At 38.3% G+C, this 26,495-nt stretch overlaps 1 protein-coding gene across 1 annotated transcript in view; it reads right to left on the bottom strand.

The window, feature by feature from the left end:
• Positions 1–26,055, bottom strand: part of LOC140238815 (uncharacterized) — a 123,528-nt gene extending 97,473 nt beyond the window's left edge. Inside the window, exon 1 of the mRNA XM_072318715.1 lies at positions 25,633–26,055. Within this exon, the coding sequence (XP_072174816.1) occupies positions 25,633–25,920 (288 nt within the window). The 5' untranslated portion in view covers positions 25,921–26,055. The remainder of the gene's footprint in view (positions 1–25,632) is intronic.
• Positions 26,056–26,495: the final 440 nt, after the last annotated feature.

Here is a 26,495-nt window from a genome sequence, read left to right as displayed (position 1 = left end):
TGCCCGGTTCCACATCACCATGTGACATGATCTGTATCAGTCATCTGCAAAGTAGAGGCTAATATCTGTACTTCCCCACCCAAAACCTTGATCGATAAATGGGGCTTTATACCAGGGTTTCCCTTCTTTAAAGGTCCAGTTTACCTTTGGGAGCAGTGATTTCAAAAATGTTCAAGATATCACATTTGATGCATATGTGTAGGTCTGTTGTATCATAAAACATCCTACCATATGAAATATTTGCAATAAAACCTAAAATATAAGGAGATATCAGGGTTTTTCTCAGTAAACCGTAACTGTATACGGTTTAGTCTGGAAACATTTTTATTATAACTATTGTTCACATTTTGTGTATTTAACAACACTTAACATCGATTATACGGATTCAAATTTTGACAGTGGTTGTTTCTATCCCTAACTCACATTTTAGAACTATTTTAAAGCACGAATGCTTTCATCTGCAAATGGTAAATTATGCCTTTAAGTACGCAGTATACGACAAATGAATGGGACAATATAGTAGCCTGGGTAGAACAGTTGGGCAAATGAAGTGTGTTGTCCAAAAAGAATACTTAGACAGTTTTATGGTCACAGTTTTTCATCTATAAAGAGATATCCAAATTTTGTCATTGTATGAAACAGAGAGCCATTTGTAGGTGTGCAGAAAAAAAAAATAGTCCCTCAAACATGAAGCAACAGGGAAAGCACGAACCTCTGCCAAGGCTATAGGGTAACAGATGCCATAAAACTGTGCAAACATCCTTATAATCTTTTTTTTTCTTTAATCCCAGATAGACAGTAAAGCACCCTGGTACTTTGTAAGGTAATTCATAATTTGATTACAAATAGGCCTATACTATTGAAATACACTGCAAAATACTTTGAAATACTGTGATATTAAGGGTAGTAATTCAAACTTCACAAGTATTATGCAGGCCAGATTTGAGTGTGACTTGTGTCACAAAATACCCCTTTTTATATCGTACAGGGGTGTTTAATTTTCATGTGGCCTTAAAGGGACCGTATAGTTTTGGTTGAGACCTTATTTCAGGTTTCTAACATTTTTGGGTGAGGTAATAAGAAACCTCTTATGAAATATGAAAGAGCATGTAATTCTATGAGGAATTCAACGTTTATTTGATGAAAATTGGTTTTGAAATGGCTGAGATATCCAAAAAAGAGCAATTCTAATAAAGTGTGGGACCCACACTTTATTACGATTGCTTTGTTTTACTTTGTTTTTGGATATTTCAGTCATTCCAAACCCGATTTTCATCAAATAAACGTTGAATTCCTCTTAAAATTGTATGCTGTGTACTATATCACAAAAATTTTCTTGGTACACGTTGTATCTTGCAAAAAGTTAAAAGCCCAATTCTCATCTCCACCATTACTGTGCCTTCCCTTTAACCACTTTCGTGATTTCTCTATCAAAGAGAGATGCATACACATATAATATGCAGTTTTTATCAGAAATACCATGGCACTTCCTCTAATGAGAACAGTACCAAATGAACTATCATGGTACCCATTATCGTAGTGTATTTTACCAATGAGAAATGGTGGCAATAAAATCTTGTGGTATTCAAACAATGGTAATTTAAATGTGAATGCACCTAGAGCAGTTAGTATATCATATATGGCCCTTTACTTGACCTTTAACCTTCCTGAAGAAACTTTAAAAGATTGTATGTCCATGGACCCTATGTCTATGTTATTTCATAATCCAATTTCCACCAATACTGTACCATCCCTATCAAACCCACTGAAGTTTCCAAACTAAAGTTAAGTTTGAAAATTCTGTGACCTTTGACCTCTGAACATATTTGCTCATTTACTTGATTTCCTTCTCATCCAATCATTCTAAAAATAATAATAAACTTGGATGCTCTGAGCTGAGATTACCCAGTGGCTATTCGCATTGAGGGTAACGAATAGCAATTGCAAAATTGGGATGGGTACTCTGTAAAAAATTGAGCGAAAATATTCACTCTTAAAGGAGTGAATACAGAAAAAAGTGAATTTTGAGTGAATTTTGAGTGAATTTTGAGTGAAATTGTTCATTTTCACTCATTTTAGAGTGACCTCAGAGATCACTCCAAAATCTTCAAGTGATCCCTGAGGTCACTCCAAAATGAGTGAAAATGAACGTTTTCACTCAAAATTCACTCCAATTTCACTCAAAATTCACTCTTTTTTGTATTCACTCCTTTAAGAGTGAATATTTTCACTCGATTTTTTTTTTTCAGAGAGTAGGGCCTAAGTATGGCCATGGTATGGCGCAGTACCATAAATCTGAGATTACAACTGTACATCTGGAAATTGACTTACTACAGTATTTTGTACAAATACTTCTGCACAAATATACACACTTTAGTTCACAAGTCCTCGGTGACGAATAAAATTAGGATGCACGGCAGATTGGGAATGCTTCCCTTGCAGAAATATGGTATTTGCAAAGAAAACATTGAGTGGCCACAATGTCTTGTATTCTCGGGTGCACTGACCTGCAGAGCCAGTGTTGGTTTGCTTGTTCTGTCATTTCTGACCAAAATCGTGGCTCCCTTCGTTTGCTAATCACACCCATTTGGAAGGATTCAAGTTTGCCTATAACACGCTTCGTGAACAACCAAAACTAAATGCAGTATAGTTCTTCCTTCCTTTTGCACAGCAGTGCAATCTGCACAAAGGCGAAACCAACACTGAAACTATGCTACAATAATTGATGGAGCTCTGTTCTGTCATCAATTCTATATTTGCCTATTAAAACATCAAGGGGCCCTCTGTATCAAACTACGAGAAGAGTCTATTGCCATGTTCGTTCCCACAGCATAGTATGCAGTTATGCTAGCTATAAATGCAGTAGATGTCGCAGTCTTGATAGCCTTCCAGGAAGTGTTTACAACATACAAAATATGTGTTCAAATTCATGAAATTCTTGCGTCAAGTTGTTTAACATCGATATAGAGAGCAATTTGTCAATCAGTTGTGCTACAAATGTGTTAGTGCTACTGCCATGACATTATTCATTATAATGGATGATAATTACACAAAACTAACTTTTTGGGTCCAATGTTTCTACATGAGAGATGTTTTTGTAATCTTTGAAGAATTGAATGCAATATTTGCTTTAACTGGCACTATGTAGGAATGCGGTTCAGAGGAAATTACTGTGTGATATGCCATATATCTCACGAGTCTAATTTTTCTCGCCAAATTGGGACTTCCCTTCAATTTTGTGATTAGCTGTAAAAGTGCAGTAATGAAAAGAGAAATGTGCATAGCATTCACATCGGGATCAGAGTTGATATTTTTGAGTGTTATTAAATTCTTGAATAGTACCCGAATCACAAAATGTGAAAAAAAAACCCTCAAAATACATGCTGAATACTGTAGTTTACAGGTGTTCAATCATGGTGATGATTTTCTCAATGATATAGTTCTGTTTTTAATATATGTCTACAAGGAAAGAGGCACTACTGAAAGAATATCACTGGCTAATATGAAGCCATTTAGCAGCACTTAAAAAGCTCATTACTTGACTTTTACAAGGGCTGAAGCATGTATAGGACTGGTAATGCCATAAAAGTCACAGCACAAATTTGTATTTCCATTCACAGCAATAGCGTACTGATTTTATATGACTACAATGCGTATAAATGTTTTACTGTATCTGGTTTCAGTCAGAAATGAGAATGGAATGAATGAATGAATGAATGAATGAATGAATGAATGAATGCCCTAGAAATGTGTAAAATGTAAAATAAATCTCTAATTCAACCCATTGCTCCCTAAAATGTATTAAACCCATGAGCAATTACCACCTCTCAGCAGACAAAGGGTTCACGTACAGATTTTCACCTGTAAGCCACACGAGGGCAGCGTCTTTTTTGACAGGTGATGGCCGCTGAAGAGACAGATAATATGTGGAGGAGGAAGTCGCTGAGTGTAATTGAAAGGTCACCGAGGGTCACAAACCTGCAAAGGCAGGGTCTTTTATTTCCTGTTGTGGATTTGGAGTTTCGGGAAGGATTTTGTACCCCTGGCTCCTCATTCTGCACATTAACCCGTTGAGGGCTGCCTGATTTTGCTACAACACGCATTTTCCAAAGACACCTGCCAGAGTATACTCGGGACTCGTCTTCAACGGGCTAAAATAGAATAGATGTGTGCGTGTGTAAGTGTGTGTGTGTGTGTGTGTGTGTGCTTGTGCATGTGAGCAGTATCAAATCTCAATCACATATTGTATGCTTTAGCCTCACGAACTGACTGATAGGCTATATGTCAGCTTTGATACTCTAATATCAACTTGCAGATCAAAGGAAGTGGACAATGATGGGGCATACAGTGTACACTGGCATACTGTAGCACTAGCAGACCTACTAGAACAGGTGACCACTGGTAATACTGTAAAAGTGGATATTTTCAAGTCAGTAATTTTTCATGCTCAGCCGGGAGAGACGAGTTTTGCACATTTTTAATGCCGCAGAATCAAAACATCCACTACTGGAACATATGACAAGCAAAAATATTTGCATGCTTTTATTCTCACGCTAATTTTTGATCAAGTGCCAAATGCTTGAAAATTTCAACACCGCTAAAATTTCCACTTTTACAGTAGTCAAGAGACCAGTTCGCAAATATCAATCCCTACATGTAGGTACATCTTTAAAACAAGTGTTGTTTCTGACAGTCGGAAAGCTTCCTAGGGGCTTGCCCAACATAGCAACAACTAATGCAAGCTAATTGTTCTAGTAATTTCTACTACAGCACTGAAACAACTGAAGAACACAAAATACTCAGAACTTTACAACGAAACTTTTTTCACATTGTATTCAGAAAATTTACCCAACATAGCAACAATTTGTGCATGCAACAAGCACGGCAAGTATAGAAATGCATAGAGCATGGTCAGGTGTATTGCATGACTTGTTATTACATGTAGGTCCTTACTGGAAGGTAAATGCAAGGCAACTAGCTATTTGAATAGTTTGTTAACAATTGCGCTGGAAAATTTAAAAAAAAATACATATTTATGAATTTGAATATATATATCCTGGAGAATCAACCATGATGGTACATGCTGCTTTGAGTAGAACATGTAAAGCAGCAAATCACTGAAAGTATCTCATTGAAATTTATTTAAAAAAAATCAAACACATGCATAAGCTTTAGAAATCAGGAAATCCCCAACTGTACCAGTCTTTACATCAAGACTCAAAACACTTCTTTTTTTTTTCATTTAACTGTGTTCTACTTTCAGGAATATCACAAGCTATTGCAGTGCAGAAGAATATGATCATGTACATAGGTTTTGCACTTTAAAAATTGATATAATTATCATCGTATCATTAATTATTTAAATAAGCTTTTGAAAAATTATACAACCAGTATGAAAATCTTGACTACTTCATAGTCAATATCACATTGAGAGTAACAAGATACAACGGTACATACAAAGTGTATTGTTGCCTCACTCATGCAACCAGGAGACTGTTACATATTACTACGGTATTTGCTATACAGTTTTGGATGACTGAAACTGATGCAACAGTCGCATATCCATGGCAATGTAATTAGAGATGTTCACATTAACAGGACAGTGAAATAATACACTGACTTTCTCCTACGATCAGATGAAACTTGAGGAAGTTCCATGGAAATCCTATATTTTACTCCAAATCATAAGGGTAAATATCAAATTAGGATATTAAAAACAAGGAAAAGTAGAAATTACGCGGTGCGTAAAATATGTCCCCGCCGGAAGTAGCATTTAGTAGCAAAATGTACAATATCGGTAAAAAATCAAGGTCAAAGGTCAAAGAAGTCAAAGGTCAAAATTCTGTGTAGAAGTTTTGAAGCCCTCACCTAGTGCCATCACAAAAAGCAAACGGAATCGAAATCGGGTTTTGATAGAAATGGCGAAGGAGTAGCATTTTGTAGCCAATTTACAATATAGGTAAAAAATCAAGGTCAAAGGTCAAAGAAGTCAAAGGCCAAAATTCTGTGTAGAAGTTTTGAAGCCCTCACCTAGTGCCATCACATTAAGAAAACGGAATCAAAATCGGGTTAGAAATGGCAAAGGAGTAGCATTTTGTAGCCAATGTACAATATAGGTCAAAAATCGAGGTCAAAGGTCAAAGAAGTCCAGGGTCAAAATTCTGTGTAGAAGTTTTGAAGCCCTCAACTAGTAACATCACATAAAGCACACGGAATCGAAATCGGGTTAGAAATGGCGAAGGAGTAGCATTTTGTAGCAAAATGTACAATATAGGTCAAATATCAAGGTCAAAGGTCAAAGAAGTCAAAGTCAAAATTCTGTGTAGAAGTTTTGAAGCCCTCACCTAGTGCCATCACATATAGCAAACGGAATCGAAATCGGGTTAGAAATGGCGAAGGAGTAGCATTTTGTAGCCAATGTACAATATAGGTCAAAAATCAAGGTCAAAGGTCAAAGAAGTCAAAGTCAAAATTCTGTGTAGAAGTTTTGAAGCCCTCACCTAGTGCCATCACATAAAGCAAACGGAATCGAAATCGGGTTAGAAATGGCGAAGAAGTAGCATTTTGAAGCAAAATGTACAATATAGGTCAAAGGTCAAGGTCAAAGGTCACGACTGAAATTCTGTGTAGAAGTTTCAAAGCTCCCATGTAGTGCTATCATATAAAGCAAACAGAATCAAAATTGGCTCATAAATGACAGAGAAGTAGCAAATTGAACATTTTGATCACACACGGACGCACAGACAGACAGACGGACGGACGGACACACGGACACACGGACACACACACGTACGGAGCCCGTTTCATAGTCCCCTGCTCGAACTCGTTCGGCGGGGACAAAAAATGTATAGCATCAAATTCAAGTGTTGTCGAGTTCATTGCTGATATATGAAAATACACAACTGTTATAAATAATCCTTCCAAAGGAATGCAGATGAGAGAGGTGAGTGATGAGAGAGATGAGAGAGGTCAGTGAACTTGCCGGACATTTGTGTACACTTGGTCAAGTCCGAAGCAGATGACGCAACAGCCTCAACACATGAACCCTGTCTACTGCACTACTGAAACAAGAGACCCGGGGGTCTCGCGCTCACCCGAGTATCGCAAGTTCACCTTTCACGCAGTCACTAATCTAAATTACACACAGCTCTACTAAAATTTGACTAGGCATTCTCAAGTAGAATACGAAAATGTACAATTAAGGCCAAAATTTGGACCCCCCCCCCCCCACCTCATAGTATCAATTTTAGCTCTATCACTTCTTGTTCTAGAGAAGATTTTTAAAGATTCCTTAATTTGAGGGGGATTGGGGTCCCCCTGGGGCCCCCTGGATGGGGCATGGTGCCTATTTTAACAAATTGAGACCCCAACCCCCTAGGGATGCTACCTGCCAAGTTTGGTGAAAATCCGTCATCAAGTTTTCAAGAAGAAGATGAAAAGGTACAATTTAGGCCCTAATTTGGACCTCCCCACCCCTCCCCCTGCCCCAAAGGGGGGCACCCCTGGATCTGCTATGAACAAACTTGAAACAACAGTCCCAATAACTCATGTACTATGTACTAACTCATAGTATTAACTTAGCTCTATCACTTCTGACTCTAGAGAAGATTTTTAAAGATTCCTCAATTTTGGGAGGTTTGGGCCCCTTGGGGGCCCTCCAGATGGGACACGGTGCCCATTTGAACAAATTGAGATCCTATCCCCCTAGGGATGCTACCTGCCAAGTTTAGTAAAAATCGGTCATGGGGTTCTCAAGAAAACGATGAAAATGTACAATTTAGGCCCCATTAGGACCCCTCCCCATCCCCTTCCCCTGGGTCCCAAGGGGGGCACCCATGAGTCCGCCATGAACAAACTCGAAACTACAGTCATCAATGCACTGACTCATAGTATTAACTTAGCTGTACCACTTCTGGTGCTAGAAAAGAAGATTTTTAAAGATTCCTTAATTTTTTTTGGGGGGGGGGTTGGGCCCCCTGGGGGCCCCCTGGGTAAGCCATTTTAACAAATTGACATCCCAACCCCCTAGGAATGCTACCTACCAAGTTTGGTGAAAATCCATCGTGAGGTTTTCAAGAAGAAGATAAAAACGTACAATTTAGACCCTTATTTGGACCTCCCCAACCTCCCCCCCCCCCCCCCCCGCCCCAAGGGGGGGCATCCCTGGAACTTGGAACTACAGTCATTAATGTACTGACTCATAGTATTAACTTAGCTCTATAACTTCTGGTTCTAGAGAAGAAGATTTTTAAAGATTCCTTAATTTGGGGGGGGGGTTGGGCCCCCCTGGGGGCCCCCTGGGTAGAGCAGGGTGCCCATTTTAACAAGTTGAGATCCTAACCCCCTAGGGATGCTATCTGCCAAGTTTGGTGAAAATCGGTCTTGGGGTTTTCAAGAAGAAGATGAAAATGTAAAAAGTTTACGCACGACGCACGACGGACGCCGGACGAAGAACGATTGCAATAGCTCACTTGAGCCTTCGGCTCAGGTGAGCTAAAAAGAGAACTTGAGCCTGAGTGTTGCCTGAGAGAATGACATACCTTCATCACTTGAAGCATGGAGGTTGAAAAGAGTCTTTTCTACCTCCATGCTTGAAGCAAAGCTTGACACTAACTTTTCTTTTGTGAGTGTGTGGCCTGATTAGGACACTACTAAAATCATAACCAAAAAAAATATATATATATATATTTTGGTAGCCCAGCCACGAAATTTGGTGACCTTTAAAGATGAAGAAGAAAGAAGAGAATAACATAAGAAAATTATACAGTCATTTAGTAACATATTAAGGGTATACAATGTACATGTACCTTGAAACTATTGTTATTACTGAATAAAGAAAATATTGCTGTTAAAGTTGACCGTGAGAAAAAAAAGTTTGGCCAAATTTTGCCTTAAAATAGACTGAGTTTGACTGAAGAGAAGACTAGCAGCAATCTGGTAACCCTGGTTGTAGTAGGTAGCTGGAATGAGTGCAGTTATTAAAGGGGCTGTACAGTACTGGTCAAGGTGCTGATTCATGCTTTGAACATTCCTAAGTGAGATAATGAGAAACCTCCTATGAAATATGAAAGAGAATGCAATTTTAAGAAGAATTCAACGTTTATTTGGTGATAATCGGCTGCCAAATGGCTGAGATATCCAAAAAAGTGCTAATAATAAAAGGCGACATGCCACAACTTTATTAGGATCTCTTTGTTTCACCTTGTTTTTGGATATCTCAGCCATTTCAAAACCGATTTTCCTCGAATAAACTTTAGATACCCCTTAGAACCACATGCTCTTTGACATCCCATAGAGTGGTTTCTGAATATCTTGAAAACAGTTAAAAGCTAAATCCTCACCTCGACCAGAACTGTACACACCCTTTAAGCACTCAGCCACATGCTATTCTCCCCTCTAAGGATCCTCAGGATAAGAAAACCACATAAAGGCGATGTACATATTCCCAATTTTCCTCCAAAACATATAACTTCTCACAGAGTGGTGGCCCAACATCTTATTTCTGGTGGGCAATGGCTACAGAACAAACCTACAGTTGTACCTTTAAACAAATGATATACACTCCATGTCTACTTTTTAAATTTCATGCATACATTTGGGGCAGAATCATGCATGATAGAAAAAAAAAAGGTGAGGATTTAGCTTTTTAGAAATTTAATATGTCACATGTTTCCAGAACACTAATATTTGTCAAAGTAACATTTGAGATGCAACCATATCCAAAGCAGTTGAGAAAGTCATGTCATGGCTTGTCACAGCCCTCATTTGGCATCACGCAATTCTTTTAAATACTATACTTCCTTTTAGATAGGAATGCTTAAAGGAAAAATCACATTTGTTACATCAAATTGTCCTTAAGCTGCTGCAATGATTTCATCATAAGGACTACATAATAGAATTAGCTGTAAAATTGCTGAACTACCAACAAAAAGTATTATTTTCATATTTTTCCCATAATTTGGTATACAAACGAACAGAAATAAAAAAAAAACAACAAATCATTGCTCTGTCTTACTTGCACAAATAATTATGACCAATACGATTGCTTCATAAACACAAGCAAACTTAAAAATTCCACAATTTTTAGTGCAATTATTCACTTTTTGTTGGAACTTTTATGGGTCTGTTTGTAGACCATGCTCGATCTTCTTAGGCAAGTCAACTTGAATACAAGAGCACAATGGAGAGTATCCTTTTAAGCTATCTACTTCAGGCTGCAATACATCAAGTTGAGATGGGGAGTTTTGATCTCTTTAATATCACAGAAGAATCCAGTGTAAACATGCTATTATTACTCGTGTGTAGGCCAGAGGCAGCACTTAGTAATACAGGCCTGTATATTATTACTGTATGTAAGCATGTGCACAACATTTGCATACAGCTGTACTATGAAATAATTCCTGTCGCTGTCTGGCTGTTATCATTATGATTATGATTATGATAACACAGTGATGAAAATGATGATGATGATTATCATGACTATTATCATCACTATTATTATTTCATCATCATTTATATTGCCATTATCATCATTTTGTCTTTATTACTACCTTCATTTCATCACTGCCCATTTTGATTACACCATCCCCCCCCCCCCCACACACACACACAGAATAATCTAAATCACATACGATTATCACTTCTGCCTTTATACAGCAAAGAAAAACAAATGTACGATGATGACTGCTACGATATGATGACATCCTTGAAACCAGCCAACGACTCCTCCGGTGTCAAAACTCATCAGCTGCGGTCCAATGAGACGCTGAGACTGAGTTACCATCCTTACCTGAGTGATTGGTATGCCAAGTATGCCATGTTTAGGCTCGTGAAATTTGAAGAGACATATTCGCTAATTGATCCCACACTGTTGTCACCCCAGGGATACCATCAAGCATAACATGAATCACAAAGTAGCTCTAACGCTTTTGCTGGACAGATCTGAGTCATTTTCATTTACTTACATTGTATAATATGGGAGGTGTTGATATATTGAAGATGTTAAAGACCTAATAAAATGGTTTAGGCATTTTTTTCTCAATGATGTAATAATATTAAATGTTAAATTCTAAGTAATTCTATGGTTGTGCGGGGTTTTTTACTGTTCTGAATTTTGTTCTATATTTGTTAACATAATGGATGCAATTTCCTCGGTTTTGGAAAACTTGCTATACTTTCACCGCATGCGGCGCACTATCACTTCTAAATTGTGATGACGTCTAAGAACGGAGTCGTTCACAACCAGTCTAGCCGTAGCCAGCGAGCTGGCAAGGCTATGCTAGCGCAGCGCAGCGACAGCCGGCGCGCGGCCGGCGGCTGCACTGATGGCTAGCGCTGGCGGGGGAGCGAGCTAGCGAGCGCATAGCAGGTGCTGCGCTGCACTATTGTCATTGGCTAAGCCTTTAGACAAAAGAATATTTAATGAACTGTATCGGATTTAATACTGCCAATAATACAGATTACAACTGTGGTACGCTTGGATATCCATTATTTTCGGCAAACTCGTGAAATAGGCCCCACCACTGCGTGTCTGTACTAATAGTAATACTACGGCGACTCGCCTGTTTCAGCCCCACCGTGTGGCGTTCATCTCGGTAGGTAAGCACGGCGGTGGGGCTGCCTTCCACAGTGAATACTCGTGAATGCGGCGAAAATGACTTCATAATATGGCCCTCGGCTCGACTAATTTAACGGCCAATTTAACCATAAATACAACCCTACCTAACCCTAAACCCTAGGAGGACCTACCCTTGCTTGCTATAAACGCACGGGTACGGTGCACGCGTGACTGCGGTGGGGCCTATTTCACGATACCCCCACCACCACTGCGTGTCTGTACGAACAACTACGGCGACTCGCCTGCTTTATAGGCCTAGACCTACTCGTGAATCCAGCCCCATCGTGGCATTCATCGGTCACGGCGTTTGGGCTTCCTTCCACAGTATGATTTTTAGCATAAAACAAAAACTACTCGACCAAAATCATTCTTGGTATCGTTTTTCTTAGAAAATGACGCATCTAAATTACTGATCATATTGCAGAAACTGACTATGGGAAACTGGTTAACGTGTTAGGCTTTTTTTTTTTTTTTTTTTTTTTTTTTTTTTTTTTTTTTTTTTTAGCCACGACCCACCCTGTAACAACATATCCCCCTAACCGTTAATCGTTAGAGTGTAGCCTCTGTACTACTACCAAAGATTCTGCTATTACTACTTACTAGTCTACTAGACCTAGTGCCGTAGTGGTAATAGTACACTACTAGTAGTAGTACTAGTAGACTACTACTACTAGTAGACTATTATAACTACTACAGTACTAGTAGACTGCTACTAGATCTACTACTAGACTACTACTGGTACCCAGTGGTAGTTTAACTTGTAAGCGCCGGCCGACGGGCCAGGCCACGGCCGGGACGCTCCCGCTTGCTTGCTGCGGCCGGAGTAGCCGCTCACTTTGTGAGCGAGCTGGGTCTGTTCTTCTATCTACTTACTAGACAGTTTTACAACTTACAATGTCAATCATGTAGAATACAGTATATCCTTTCTAACGTTAAATTATATGGGGGCATACCAGACATACCACTCTGTATTTCCCAGGCGATCGTTTCCGTGAGGTCTAGCACTGGCAGCGGGGGAGATGCAGCTGGTTCATATCGGTACGGTGCAGCCCCACGATAACGTTCTGGTTCATCGGCTGCCTCTCCCTCCCCATCTTCCCCTTCAACTTCATGTGCCTCCTCTTCCTCTCCGCTATCGTCAGAGCTGCAGTCTCCATCATCATCATCAATGTCACTGTCGAAGTTTACCCATATAGGGGAAGACATTATGCTCGAGGTACCAGGTATCTGTGCAAGCTAACTTAGTGATAATGTACGTAGTAATGCGTACATGTCGACAGTCAGTGTGTCGACCGGGAGCGCACATCCCGCGGGGCCCGGGCCTGGCCGGGCTAGCTATCGTGTACGCGCGTGTACCAAGCTAGTAATCTGAGTGCTTGTGCTGAGCGGCGTCTGCTAACTGAGCACAACTCCGTGCTTATACGTCATCAATCGGTTCAGGGGTGTTGGTCACGTGACTATCTTTTTCGCTAAAGCTGCAACGGGGTCCTCCAAAAATGTGATATTTGGGGGAGTTTCTAGAAGCAATGAAAACCGGAACGACACTGACAACATATTAACATTGATAATCATGACATATATTTTACATTTCTTTTGCATATCAAAAAATTTTGCAAGCATTTTATTAGGTCTTTAATGATGTCTGCAACACTACATGAATGGAGTCAAGAGCTCGTCTGTAATGTCTTTATACCAAATGATTAACAACATCTGAATGAGAAAACTGAATATTTATTGCAAATTAATATTTTCACTACAGATTATTACACAATATCATACTTCTTCTTTTTCTTTAAAACAAAAAATTTGAATATCCACACAAACAGAAGTATAATTTTCCCTATGCACAGGCCATACATGAATCCACTTATGAGTGAAAAACAGTAAACAATTCTCAACAGCAGACCTTGCATTATTTCCTACACTTTACACATTGTACGATATACCTTTTTGTCACACTGCCTACATATCACTGTACAGAGTGAAGTTGTGTATTGGTTGTGTAAAACTGCAGGTACATCATCGGCAAGCATCGAGGAATATATTGGGCGGCTCCTGTCTACAGTTTGTGCACTGCAGTATCGTGAGAGGATAATCTCCAACTATAAATACAGAACTATGTCATTTCATCAGCTTCTTTTCCTTCTTCTTCCTCTTCTCTCTGATGAGATCAACCGAGATACGAGAAGAAAACAAACCAAGGATGGACGAAAACATGGAAAGGAGCCAGGAGGGGGATTCACACACAGGAGTTATCAGTTCCTGCATTGCAATTTAAAAATCTACATACTTCATTTGGCACCGTTCACAAATGCCATGCAGGTAAAACTACAGTATGTAGCATGAGAGACTGCTTCCATGCCTGAACAATGACCAGAAATGGACCCATGGGCCCAAACTCACGAAGGTGGTACAATTTAAACCAAGGTTTATTAAAACCATGGACAATTTGTATGGAGCGCTACGTGTTGCATGGCCTATTTTGTCACGAAATCAGTCATTTTGTCGACGAAAGCTCTATAGGCCATGCAACACTTGGCGCTCCATACAAATTGTCCATGGTTTAAACCATGGTTTCAATTGTACCATCTTTATAGTGAATTCGGGCCATGGTGTACAGATCAAGTGTGATGAGTTGCATTCTGTGCCAGTCAGAAGCACCGCATAGGGCAAGTCAAATTTTCAATTAAAAACATCAAGTACAAAGCTGTAGGACTGATATTTGTGTAATATATAGCAATGTGTATCTCAAGAGTTCACTAATCTTTTTGTGTGTCCACACACAAGAAGTACCAGTTTTCGCATGGCACTGCAAAAGTCCGTTTCCAAAAACCATTAATTTTGAGTGTGCGAGTGTGTGGATGTGGCTTGGGTGAAGTCTCTTCCTAACATTCCCAGTTTCTTCCAAGAATCTTTGAAAGGGATTGTCGAGGCAACTCCCTCATGCTTGTGTTCGTTCTCGCAACTGGCTTTCTAGGCTGTCGATTATTTACACTTTACTCTTATCTCATTTATCATGCTAAATATTTCACATTCTGGCATTCGCCTGCCAAAGAGAAGACTGTGAATATTTTACCCATTATCAGAGAAGACTGCAATCAAAACAGGGTCTCATGTAGGCCTTTTCAGATGATTTAACTCTCAATATACAATGTATACAACTGTACTTGACTGGAAATGTTCACATTTGGGGAAGTAAGGGTTTGCAATAGTTGTGGAATATCAACAAACCTACCCCTGTTTCTTTTTATACACTCCATATGCCCGGCATTTGAAAAACATCAAGGCATGACCTCATACTCTTTAATACGAATGTTTTCCATCCTGCTGCTTTAAAAAGAGTGGTCCAATGCCATCATGGAGCAAATTGCAAACAATAAATTGCAAAAAAATTATGGAAAATTCAGATGAATTCCCTCTATCAATTTTATATGTAATCATTACAGTCAAACAGAAAATTATTGAATTTTTAACCAATCTGCCATGTTTACATCTGGAGATATTTGTGTACACTAACATTTCCAGTAGATTTTATAAAATGACAGTGGCTGCATCATGATTGATGATTCGAAAGTTACAGCTATTCCTACGCAGTGCTGGCCGTGAATAAAATTTCTGTGTTTCTCCTCGAGTTACCAGCAAGTCTTCCAAAGACCTTTAAATGTCAAAATAACTTTAACTATTGCACATTGAGCCGGTAATTCCCAATAAAGTTCGTATAAATTCCCCAAGATGATGCTGATTTGCCAGTTTCATGCACATAGCCAAACAAAACACCTTGTTGCAGAAGCCCCTTGTGAGTGTGACAGTTTGTGTATTCTGCAGAATATAGAGATATATGTGGTTCACATGCAGTTACAGCAATCATGACTGACTTTATGTGGGCAAAAGCAATTGCAGACACGCTTCAGGACATTTCCTCCTCCTCGTTGCTTCACGGATATTGTTTAAAGGATCGCAGACACACACTAAATTAGAGCAATTTCTTCTTTATCTATGGGGTTTCTGACTTGGGAAGGAACTCATAATAACAATGCTGGAATACTTTTCTAAATGTGGTCCAGTAACACAGTGTCATGACATTGAATTGAGTCCCTTCACACAAACATTTTTTTTAAATGTGGCTACAAATGGTATGCCATACATTAGCTGTGTCACAAACTTACAAGTACCTGTGAAGCAAACATGACATCTTTTAATATCCTCAGAAGCATGAATACTGTAAAACAAGATATTTTTGCAGCACGAAATTTTCACGAATTGGAGCTGACGGCCTTTTTCGTGGCATGAAATTTTCGCGAGTTGCCTCTAACATTCAATGTGTATAGTGTAGACAAGAACTTTCATATGCATTTTAATTTCGTGAATCTTGGCTCTCGCAAAATTCGCGAAATTAAAATGCATGCGAACATTCGTTTTAAAGTAACCCATCGGCATGAAACCTCTCTCTCATTTCTCACAGTCAGAGCAAGTTACCCAGCTACACGTTGTAACTCGTCTCTGGGGAGCAAATGTTTACTATCAAGCTCTGCTTTGTGAGGCACTATTCTGTGATAAGACCATTCACACTGACAGTATAAGCTGCAGCATTACAAGAGTCGCCACATCTTGGGAGAAGTTGCTAGGCAACTAGGGTGTCAAAGCCTTTGAAACATCACCAGAAAAAAAGAAAGGTCGCAAACAGGAGTGTTAGTTTTCTATCTTCACACAAAATTTTCATTTGCAACAACAGTGCTCACACCAGAAAACTATTTATCTTTTCTATCATGTGACTTTCACACAAGATTTTACACAAAATGTGTGGCTAGGTCATCTGACAGACATCATGGTCATATGTGTAGTTGCACATACAGTAGCAGACTGTTGAGCAAATGGCACGAGTACATCATGTACATTGAGTGACCAAAACTTTCTCCTTTGTACTACAACAATCGGGATCAGCTGATATCAAATGGCAGAATGAATGAGAGTTGCCTCAGAAGCATCCACATAATCCTACAAAAGTGGAACTTTGTATATGTATGGAAGGAATTTCAGCTTTAAAAAAAAAAGAAAAAAAATCTCACTGTAATATATATGTAAGCTTGGGTATGAAGAATATTGAGAGCAAAATGCAAGACATTTAAAAGGAGTGGTGATACCTGACAATGACTTCTCTAACCAAATGAATTCCACTTTTGCTTTCTAAACAAATTCTATTCTAGTCATATACCTTGTACTTTTAGAAGAACTGTATACTTATATGTGCCTCTACAAAGACATTTCCAGCCAAAAACAATTTAAAATGAACACTGTAAATTATCAGATCTCTTAATACTCATGACTGTTCGTAACAGCGTCACTTGGGTATTGTCATTACTTGTCTGATCATGCAATATAAATGCAGACGGAAAGCTCTGCTTCAAAAAAAAAAAAAAAAACAAGAAAAACAAAAACAAAAATTTGCTTAATCAGCTGTATGTATGAACATGATGCTGCATGCCAGGAGTTGCAGATGATGATTAGCAACTGTCTTGAGGTCTAAGCCGAACTTCCTTTAGGGAGGAACAAAATACACGTGTACGTGTACACCTGAATGACAGTCACTGCTCCTTGGGCAGCTATTAAATGTGATCTTCCGCTAATCCCGAGTCTTGTCCGAAATACACACTTTGGATCACTGCCTGGGGTCTTGCAGTCTACAGACTTGGGGAGGACACAGTGTATACATAGGCCTACAGTATTTCCAGTACTTTTATTCTCACTGACATTTTATGTACACACTATATCGGACAGCAATATGAACCGCACACACTAGTTGGTTTTTTTTTTTCAGACTGTAGACATCGTACCTACATGAAAAGAAAGGGTTTCTCAACTTGCTGTATGTCATAACTACAGCATCACATGGCAATTACAATGTATTACGTTAAAAACATAAACCAGGTAAAAACTGAAAACACAAATCAGAACAAAAAAATACTTTTTTTTTTTTCAATATTCATTTGTTCATATTTCTCGATCCATTTCTTCTTTTCATAGATCTCTATCTCATTCTCTCCTGCCTATACATACAATCGTATTTGATGCAAGTTTTTACATGCTATGCAAGAAAATAGACCACTTCATTTTTATGTACAATTATTACATGTACATGTTTGGATGGTAGTGGATGGAATAACAGGAAATATTGGCCCCAACGAGTGCAATATTCCCAGGCATTCCATGAAATAAAGTCATCCAGTTATTATCATCATCATCTACAATAAGTGTCTAGAGAAGGCATAAACTGCAAACAGGAGTTAATAGTTCTAATTTGAAGTAGACTCTGCACTAAAAAAGAAGTGACTTGAACCTGTAGCAAGAGCTTGCGCACTTTGATTAGCCAGCATTTACGCACTCAGCCAATGTTTATGCAACAGACAAGACTATCTAGCAGCCTACGGGAAATTGATACTGTACCAGTAGCCTACAGTGTACACTTTATGTGTTGCATTAAACATGCTCTGATATTGCATTTTATGCAAATCAAGTGGACAAAAATATGCATCTTTAATGCACTGCTGAAATGCCTAATATAGATAATAATGTAATTGAGTGCATTAAAAAAATGCTTTGACCCTTTGAGAGCAAGGTCACAGACGAAAGCAGTCCCTAAATATTTACACTGAGAGGAAATGTTTGTATCGGCATGCACAAATGAGCCTTTGTTCAAAATTTGCTGACACAGGGAAATGTCCAAAGAAGCATTGGGATGATTTAGGTGTGAAGATAACAGACAAATTAGTCTGGCTTCAAAGGATTAGATATTGATTTTCAAATCAATATTATACAGCTAGATAGTATGATGAACTTCCACTGTTGTGTCAAGGCATACAATGTACACTGGCTTATTGTTCCTTTTTAAAATCATAACAACAATATAACAACAACAAAACAGTGAGTAGAAGTATACTGCTGTCAGGACCACAACTACGAAATATGACTGATATCAGTAATAAGGGGAGGAGTTAATGACAGAGTTGATAATATGCGTGATACATATACAACTTTTTGTTGTACTTGTACAAATGTATACTGGTACATGAACTTAATTTTTTGTTGACAGGAAAATTTGGATAGCCTCAATATTACAGTAATATGGTACCTACAGTGTATTTCTGTGACACTTTCAAGAAATTCATCTATGCAATATGCACTGATAGAATTAAATATTGCAAATATCTTCATGACCGGTGATGCATTAATTTTGAATACATTTCCTGTACACTGTAAGACATATAATGTATAATCCAGTAATGAGGGTATTATCATGCAATGTCATATCAAAGCACAATCATGCCTGTCCAAACATTGCAGGTGTAAGTTTACACGCAATGAGCCACCACTGACCCTGACCCTTTTATATGTGTGTGTTTAACAAGTCACCATTCTCATGCCATATATACTTTTATGATTCATCACACAAACCATTGCCGATTTAACCACATTCTTTCAAAATCACGTCCCCCCCCCCCCCACCCCGCTCCCTTCAAAAGCCTGAAATCTATTTACATAACTTGCAAAAATGCACGCGTTTTATACAAAGGTAGGACAACAAGTGTCTGCGTTTAGCTGAACTGCAGTCCCTGGAAACAGAGCGATTGTCATTAGCCAGCTTTGAGAGATCTTGTCAAAGGCCTAAGGTAAAGCACACACACACACACACACACACACACACACACTCACAGACTAGCAAGTGTCGGTGCAGTCTCTGGATTGGCTTCTGCCATTAATTTAACAATAGCACATCAATTCACTTCATTTCAATTCAATCATATCTCATTTCCATCAAACAAAAGGTATACATACATTAATACAAAGTGTTGGTATTCAGCAATATTGTACAGTTTATATATACACTGTATCTCCACCTTTCAGTTTGGGGTATGATGCTAAATATCATTTTTAAACACAAATCTAATTCATATTCATATTTATGGTCAATGATGAAGCAAATGTAAGCTCTTTCCAACTCAAATTGATACTACAGAAACTATGTAGTTGCTAGATCATCATATGATTACAATATCACGCAAAGGAAATTGTTCTTATACTGTATTTGCACGTAGGACACAAATGAGATGGGATTATGAAAACAAGAATTGTGGCTGAAGCAAGCAGCAGCACACTTCTACAGCTGTAAGTATTAACATAAACAGTAAAGCTCTCAATGCACTCAAAGCAGTCAAGTGTAAAGTGTTTGTCTGCTATGTTTATGGTTATTTAATTTGGCAAGTGCTGTGAGAAGCGCCCTCTGTATCCACGACTAAGGAGCAACTTGCAAACTATAATTGCTACATCATATACTATGTACTGTCCACGGATCCAATAACATACTCCAAGATCTGCTGGACATCGACTCCATGAATTAACAGCAAAATTTTCTCTATCATCAGTACACTATCAGTATTATTTTGTATTTGAAATGCTGGTCAGCTTTCGAAGAAATATTGACACAGTACATACAGTCAGCGCATATAACGGTGTAACTCATGATGACGTTGTTTCTCACATGTACATATTTGAGCTTTTCATCTTTTCGTCTAAGAACAGTTTTGATTAATGCAACCCATTCATTTCGAACACTTGGGTTTGTTTGGTGGGTTTCGTGTGTGTGTGAGAGTGTGTGTGTGTGTGTGTTTTGCTAGTTGTGATATTGCACTATATAATATTCTGTCTCCAACATTTAGATGACTCAAACCAAGAAGCTTCAAACACACAAGCTCCTTGCTCAAACATGTCAATCGGATGTCTCTACAAGATACAGTGTATGTATACACTGTACACTGTATTACTGTAAATCTTTCTTTTTTCAGTTCAGACACAATTTATACACATACATTGTACATCCTATTATCCACATGACAAAGATCTCCTGCCCCCCCCCCCCCCACACACACACAAGGTGAATGGATTATGTTTGATTTCTGAAGTATGCATCTATGAGCAATTATCATTAGATACCAGTAATCCACGCTGATGATGTGTACACGGTACACAGATAAAAAGTTGTGGTACATGTATGTACACATTGTATACATATAAGGAAGACTGCTTGTATCTTTGTAGTGCCTCATAAGAAAGCAATACAAATGATCACTCAAGCCAACTATTAAAAGAACCATTACAATACAGAAAGAGAAGCCTTGACAACCCTTAATCACTGCTACATGTAGACACTGTGCACACAGGGCAGTGCAGCATCAAGATACTTGCATCACAGATGTCTGTGTTCCACACCACACTTCCTGGTTCTAGAAGCACTTTCACCACTTGAGTGCCATCAATATCTCTGGCTTTATCATCTGAAGAATGCTCTGTTTAATGGCCTAAACTAAACATGGATTGCTTTGGACTGCAATACTTAAAATACTTCTACTACTTTAATAGGGCAGTTGTTAAAGGCATAATTTACCATTTGCAGATGAAACAAATAGTGCTTTAAAAATAGTTCTAAAATGTGAGTTAGGGATAGAAACAACCTGTGCTGTAAAAATCTTAATCGGTAAAATTGATGTCAAGTATTGTTAAATATGAATGTGAACAATAGTTATAACAAAAATGTTCCAGACTAAACCATCTACAGTTCCGGTTTATTGAGAAATATACAGTACATGTATCTCCTTATATTTTAGGCTTTATCACAAACATTTTATACTATGTACAAATGTATGATAGGATGTTTCTGGTACAACAGACCTACATATGCATCAAATGTCATATCTTGAAATCTTTTTAAATCACTGAATAAATTCCCAAAGGTAAACAAGAACTTTAAGCACAACCAGCAGTGAATACATAACTGTAGCTTTCACTTTTATACAATGTAAGGTATATGATGTACCAGTAACTTTAATACAGTACATGTACTTGTACAGTCTGTAGGTATAGATATTCTTTATCAAGTAGAAAGTCAAAATACAATGTGCATGTAGATCCAATATATTGCATGAGAAACTGAGAAACTGTACAGTGCACATAATCAAGTTGCTTCATTACATGGGGATGAAAACATTTACTCACTGTATAAGACAAATGCAATATCCCAAATCTATAATCTATTATTGCTGTACATGTACACTGTATACAATAAGCAGTTAAAAATCAAAGGAAGTTCGAGAAGCAAAATTTTGCCTTTCCACAAGTCATGGATGTTCTTTTTTGTGAAACATTCTTTCATTTCATAGGAAAAGTTTAGAGGTTAAAAAAGATTTTTTTTTTTTTTAAATGGCAGACATGATACAGTATTTTACAAGTACACCTGTGTAATATTCACACTGGACATAAGGGATAATACATGTAGTTGTTCTTATGTGATGTACTACACTAGTAAATGTTGTACATGTAATAGATTCAACCACATGTCAATACTGCTCAATTCACTGGTTCTCGGTGCTGACAAATTACTGTACAGTACTTGTACAATGTAGTAGGTGTCTACACAGCACACGCTTGCTCCATTACAACGGCCATTTTTTTTCCCCCGGGGGACTTACTTAAATAAGAAAAAAAACAACAACATGAATTACAATGTATATGTGTCTGCTTGAGCACAGTTTGTGAGTTAATGTAGAAAAAGCTCTGTCTCAAAATAGCAAAGTCAAACCAATGTACCCCTCCATGGAAGTGTGAAATGGGACATGCTAAGTATATGCCAGATGGGATTTACTTACATTTATGGGCACATGGATTCTTAAAAGGGAAGTCATTGAGGAAATTAAATTACGTTCATTGAGCAATGAACAGCACACTGCGCAAATCATATAATAAATGCTTCTGTACATACAGGAGTGTACAGCAAAGCAGTCTCTGTCATAAAATACACTGTAACAATAATCCAGTCATCTTCTCCAGTATATCATATTCCTGACCATAGAAACACAAGGTTTAATTGGTTTGTACAGTAGCTCTCTCTGGACAAGTTCCCCAAATTCCTCTGAATTCATTGTGAAGTTGGCAATTGGCATTGAATGCATAATCGCATTTTAGCTTTGCTTGTTTGTGTGCCTCAAGGTTCTCTTACAGCAATAGCAACAATATATTTAAGCCTCTTTATACATTTGACACTTTATTCTGTTTTATCTAATATTTTTCTCATATTTTCTCTGAAAGCCAGTGATATTGTATTTTGAGTCCTTGAGATATGATTCTTTTATCATGACATAAAATACCTAGGTGATAGTGATTGTTCTTTTTCTTGATATTCTTGCATTAATTTGTAAAAAAAAACTGTGCATTTTAATGGTACTCCTGCACACACACAGAACTACTACACACAAGTACCTTGTTACCCACGAAGAACTGTACACAACAAGTATCAAAGCTAACAGGGCTTTCTCATTCTCAAAAGCCCTAAGTCGGTGAGTGAGATGCAGTACTTTCTGTGATAATTGAAAACAGTTTCCAGCAAGGACAGACTGCTAATCGGAGTGTAGATGAGGATTATATCTTTGTGTGGCCAATAGAGTGTTGCATAAGACTCAGATTTTGTGGGAAGGGCTCAATGAGACAGTGTGAAAAGAGCTCTCTTTCATTGTCAGAATCTGTGAAGGACGCTTCAAAGCTCATAAAGAAAAAACCTCCCACTGTATGCGAGACCATCCTTACAAAGTCGGCATACAGTGTACAGTTATGCTCAATAGTGCAGTGCCTGGTACTGCGCCTTCAAGCGATCTATTTCACATGCTGCCATGCTATGCCATGTTCACACAAATACACACTCATCATGTACAAGCATACTACGAAATGTACATGCAGTTGGTCTTCATTACAGTGAATGCCTATAAAATGATATTCAAAATTGCGGGAAACTTCACTGAAACAATCAGTTGCAATTTGCTGAAATATTTTTATCTCTTCAACATAATCATTATAGGAGCATTCATCAATGAAGGAAAATGTACCCGAAGTCCTATCAACAGCGAATGTAAAATGTACTTTGTATGTATGAAAGTCATTTACGTCTGTACATACCATCACATCAGTCGCTTAAGGAAGATTATTTTGAGTTTGAATTTCAGATAAATCAGGCAAACAGTTATTGAGCTACATTGTATGACCATATAACATATGAATGTCATCACTGCCACAGTGTATCTACAGTGTATGTCTGTATAATAGGCCCTACTGTTTTCTTTTTGGTTTCCCTTAGGATTTTGACACCAATGAATAGGCCCCAGATACAGTATTCTCAGTGGGAGCCAATCAGTGAACAGTGTACAAATATATAACTGGATATTGACAAAAGTATTATAGTCACTTAAAAATGTCCATCTTTTAAGCATGTTCAAGATGATGTACACTAGTGTAGGCCTACATAAAAGCCATCATGTACAAATACTAAACAATTTATTTGATGCCCACTGAAATACGTGTTGTACATTTTGTACAGCTGAGGCCAGGCAGAAAAATAAGAGTTTTTTAATCCGATACTGATGGGGAAAAAAAATATATCAATATTTTCATAAACATAATATTACATAAGCAACACCAGGTAACACTGCACATATTAAAGGATGTTGAGTATTTTCAAGCATCAGGTATGTGCATGTTCACAAATTCAACTCAGCTTGCCACTGTAAAATGCAAAATGATGTCGATCACTCCTGGACCAGGATATTGCAAATAGCCTGGATGCCAAGAATGTAACTGAAGAATTGGCCTCCATACAGCCACAACTCCTTGCCATCTGAGAGGCAATTCCATTGCCAATTATCCACCAGGCAGAAATTCACCCTTCCCAACACACATGTGGAAAGTATATTTCATTCACAGTACTGGTAGCTCTGTGTATCCAAGGTTGGACTTCCAGTCCGATTTGATAGGGTCTCTTGCACGGTCGAAATACAACCCACATAATATCGTTTGGACATAAACCCATTTAATATCATTTACTGGTAAGAATACAACTAACAAGTTACACAAAAACACTCATTCACACTGCAGTCAAAATGAACAGGTTAATTTATCAATTTATTTAATTTCTCTTCTACACAGTTTGATCTTCTTTTGCTTCATAATTTGTTTTTCTCAACAAGATTTTGTAAAAAGAAAGTACTTAACTGCAGCACTGCAGGGCTGTTGACTATTGCATGAGTATAAACTTTAAGAGAGTTCCTTTTGCACCAACCCTCCCCCCCTAAACCTTAACCCTACTGAGCTGAGTAAGGTGTCAAGAATCCAGTGCAGACCACATTTGTGATTTTAAAAAGATATATCAAAAAATTAGCAATGTAAACACATGATAGTCTATACATATATATGACTGAAAATATTCCATTCCTCACAATGCATAGAAATATTAATATTTTTTCTTTCTTTAGGGGAGGAGGATTCAAAAAAGAGGAACTTTTACCAAAATTTGATGTGCAAGGTACAATATGCAGGGCCTACAGTGTACAATATGTCCCATAAATATATCACCTTGAAATTGCAGGAATCGCCGTTCAATAGAAAACACACAACAACGCACAAGTCCATGCACTACACATTTGTGAATTTTCTCACCACAATAAGCATTTTAAATCATAACATAAACATTATTATTATCATCATTATTATTACTATTATTATTATTATTATTATTATTATTATTATTATTATCATCATCATCATCACCATCATCTCATCATCATCATCATCAATATACATAACTGGGAATGTTTTATTTCCAACCATTTCATATTCCATAAACAGATATCAACACACTTTTTCAAAGGGAGACCGAGGACATTAAGAAAGGAACTCTCGCCAAAATTGATGTGTAAAGTACGTCCCATACATGTATTCACATTGAAATTGCAGATTATGCCGCTCATGAGCATACACACCGCATCGCACAACTCACATAACTGAACAAGGAAGTTAATGAACTAGTTTTGAATGACTACCAGCGCAGCTCAGGAAGACTGCAAATACACAAACCAAGAACCTAAAATGACAACATGCTAAACGTTATAGTCGTTGTTGTGATTGACATATCAAAGAATACATACCTGACAATATTTCTTCACTGCTTTCGATGTGTCGTCGTCTTCAAAATCATCTTCGTCTCCAGCTTTCAGCCAATTCTTTCGCGTTGCTGGGCTGGTTGATGATGGCGGTGGCAACGGACCACCAGTCGCACCTGAGCTGGCTAGCGAGCCCGACAGGGAGCTCCGCTCGTTGCAGTTACCGCTGCTGCAGCTGCTCGCTTCGCTCAACAGGCGACTTCGCCGCTGTAGATGTTGTTCACGTTTATCAGCCATTTCACTGGAGTCGACAATCTTCTTCCCCTTCATCATGACGACATCCAGCAGATGACCATAAACAATTTATTCCTGACCAGGTTAAGAGATATGTTCCGTCTTTAGCGAGATGAAGTGATTTCTGCTCCGTAGTCCCACCTTACTGCACGGCTACGCTCTTGGCTCGCCACACACACAAGACACAGCTACTAATGTAGCTAGCACGCTGGCTGCTACCACTTTACCTACCAAAGAGCTGACAACACTTCCAAAGCACGCCTGTGCAAGTACTAGTACCGAAAGTTTTTCGCATGATTGTGCATGCTGTTGGTGCTGGTATCCGCACGCTTTGCAGTGAGACAGTCGAGTCTAGACGGTGCGTCATTGTTGTTGTTGCTGCTGTAATGAACAAGCCGCATGATGGGGCTATCCACTTTCCATTTTAATATGTCCATATCCAGAGCCTTCTCATGCCGGCTCTGTCCATATCAAGGCTGTAATGAAAATACAGCCGAAAGATGTTAAAGGGGAATTCCCTCGTGGAGAAATTCCGAACCAGCTAAAATTTAGTCTGAAAGAATGAGTACCACAATTTTACAAGCACAACAGTAAAAACTTGATCAAAATTGGAT

The sequence above is a fragment of the Diadema setosum genome, chromosome 15 (genome assembly GCF_964275005.1).
Source record: "Diadema setosum chromosome 15, eeDiaSeto1, whole genome shotgun sequence".
Lineage (NCBI taxonomy): Eukaryota > Metazoa > Echinodermata > Echinoidea > Diadematoida > Diadematidae > Diadema > Diadema setosum.
This window is presented reverse-complemented; position numbering and strand designations above follow the sequence as displayed.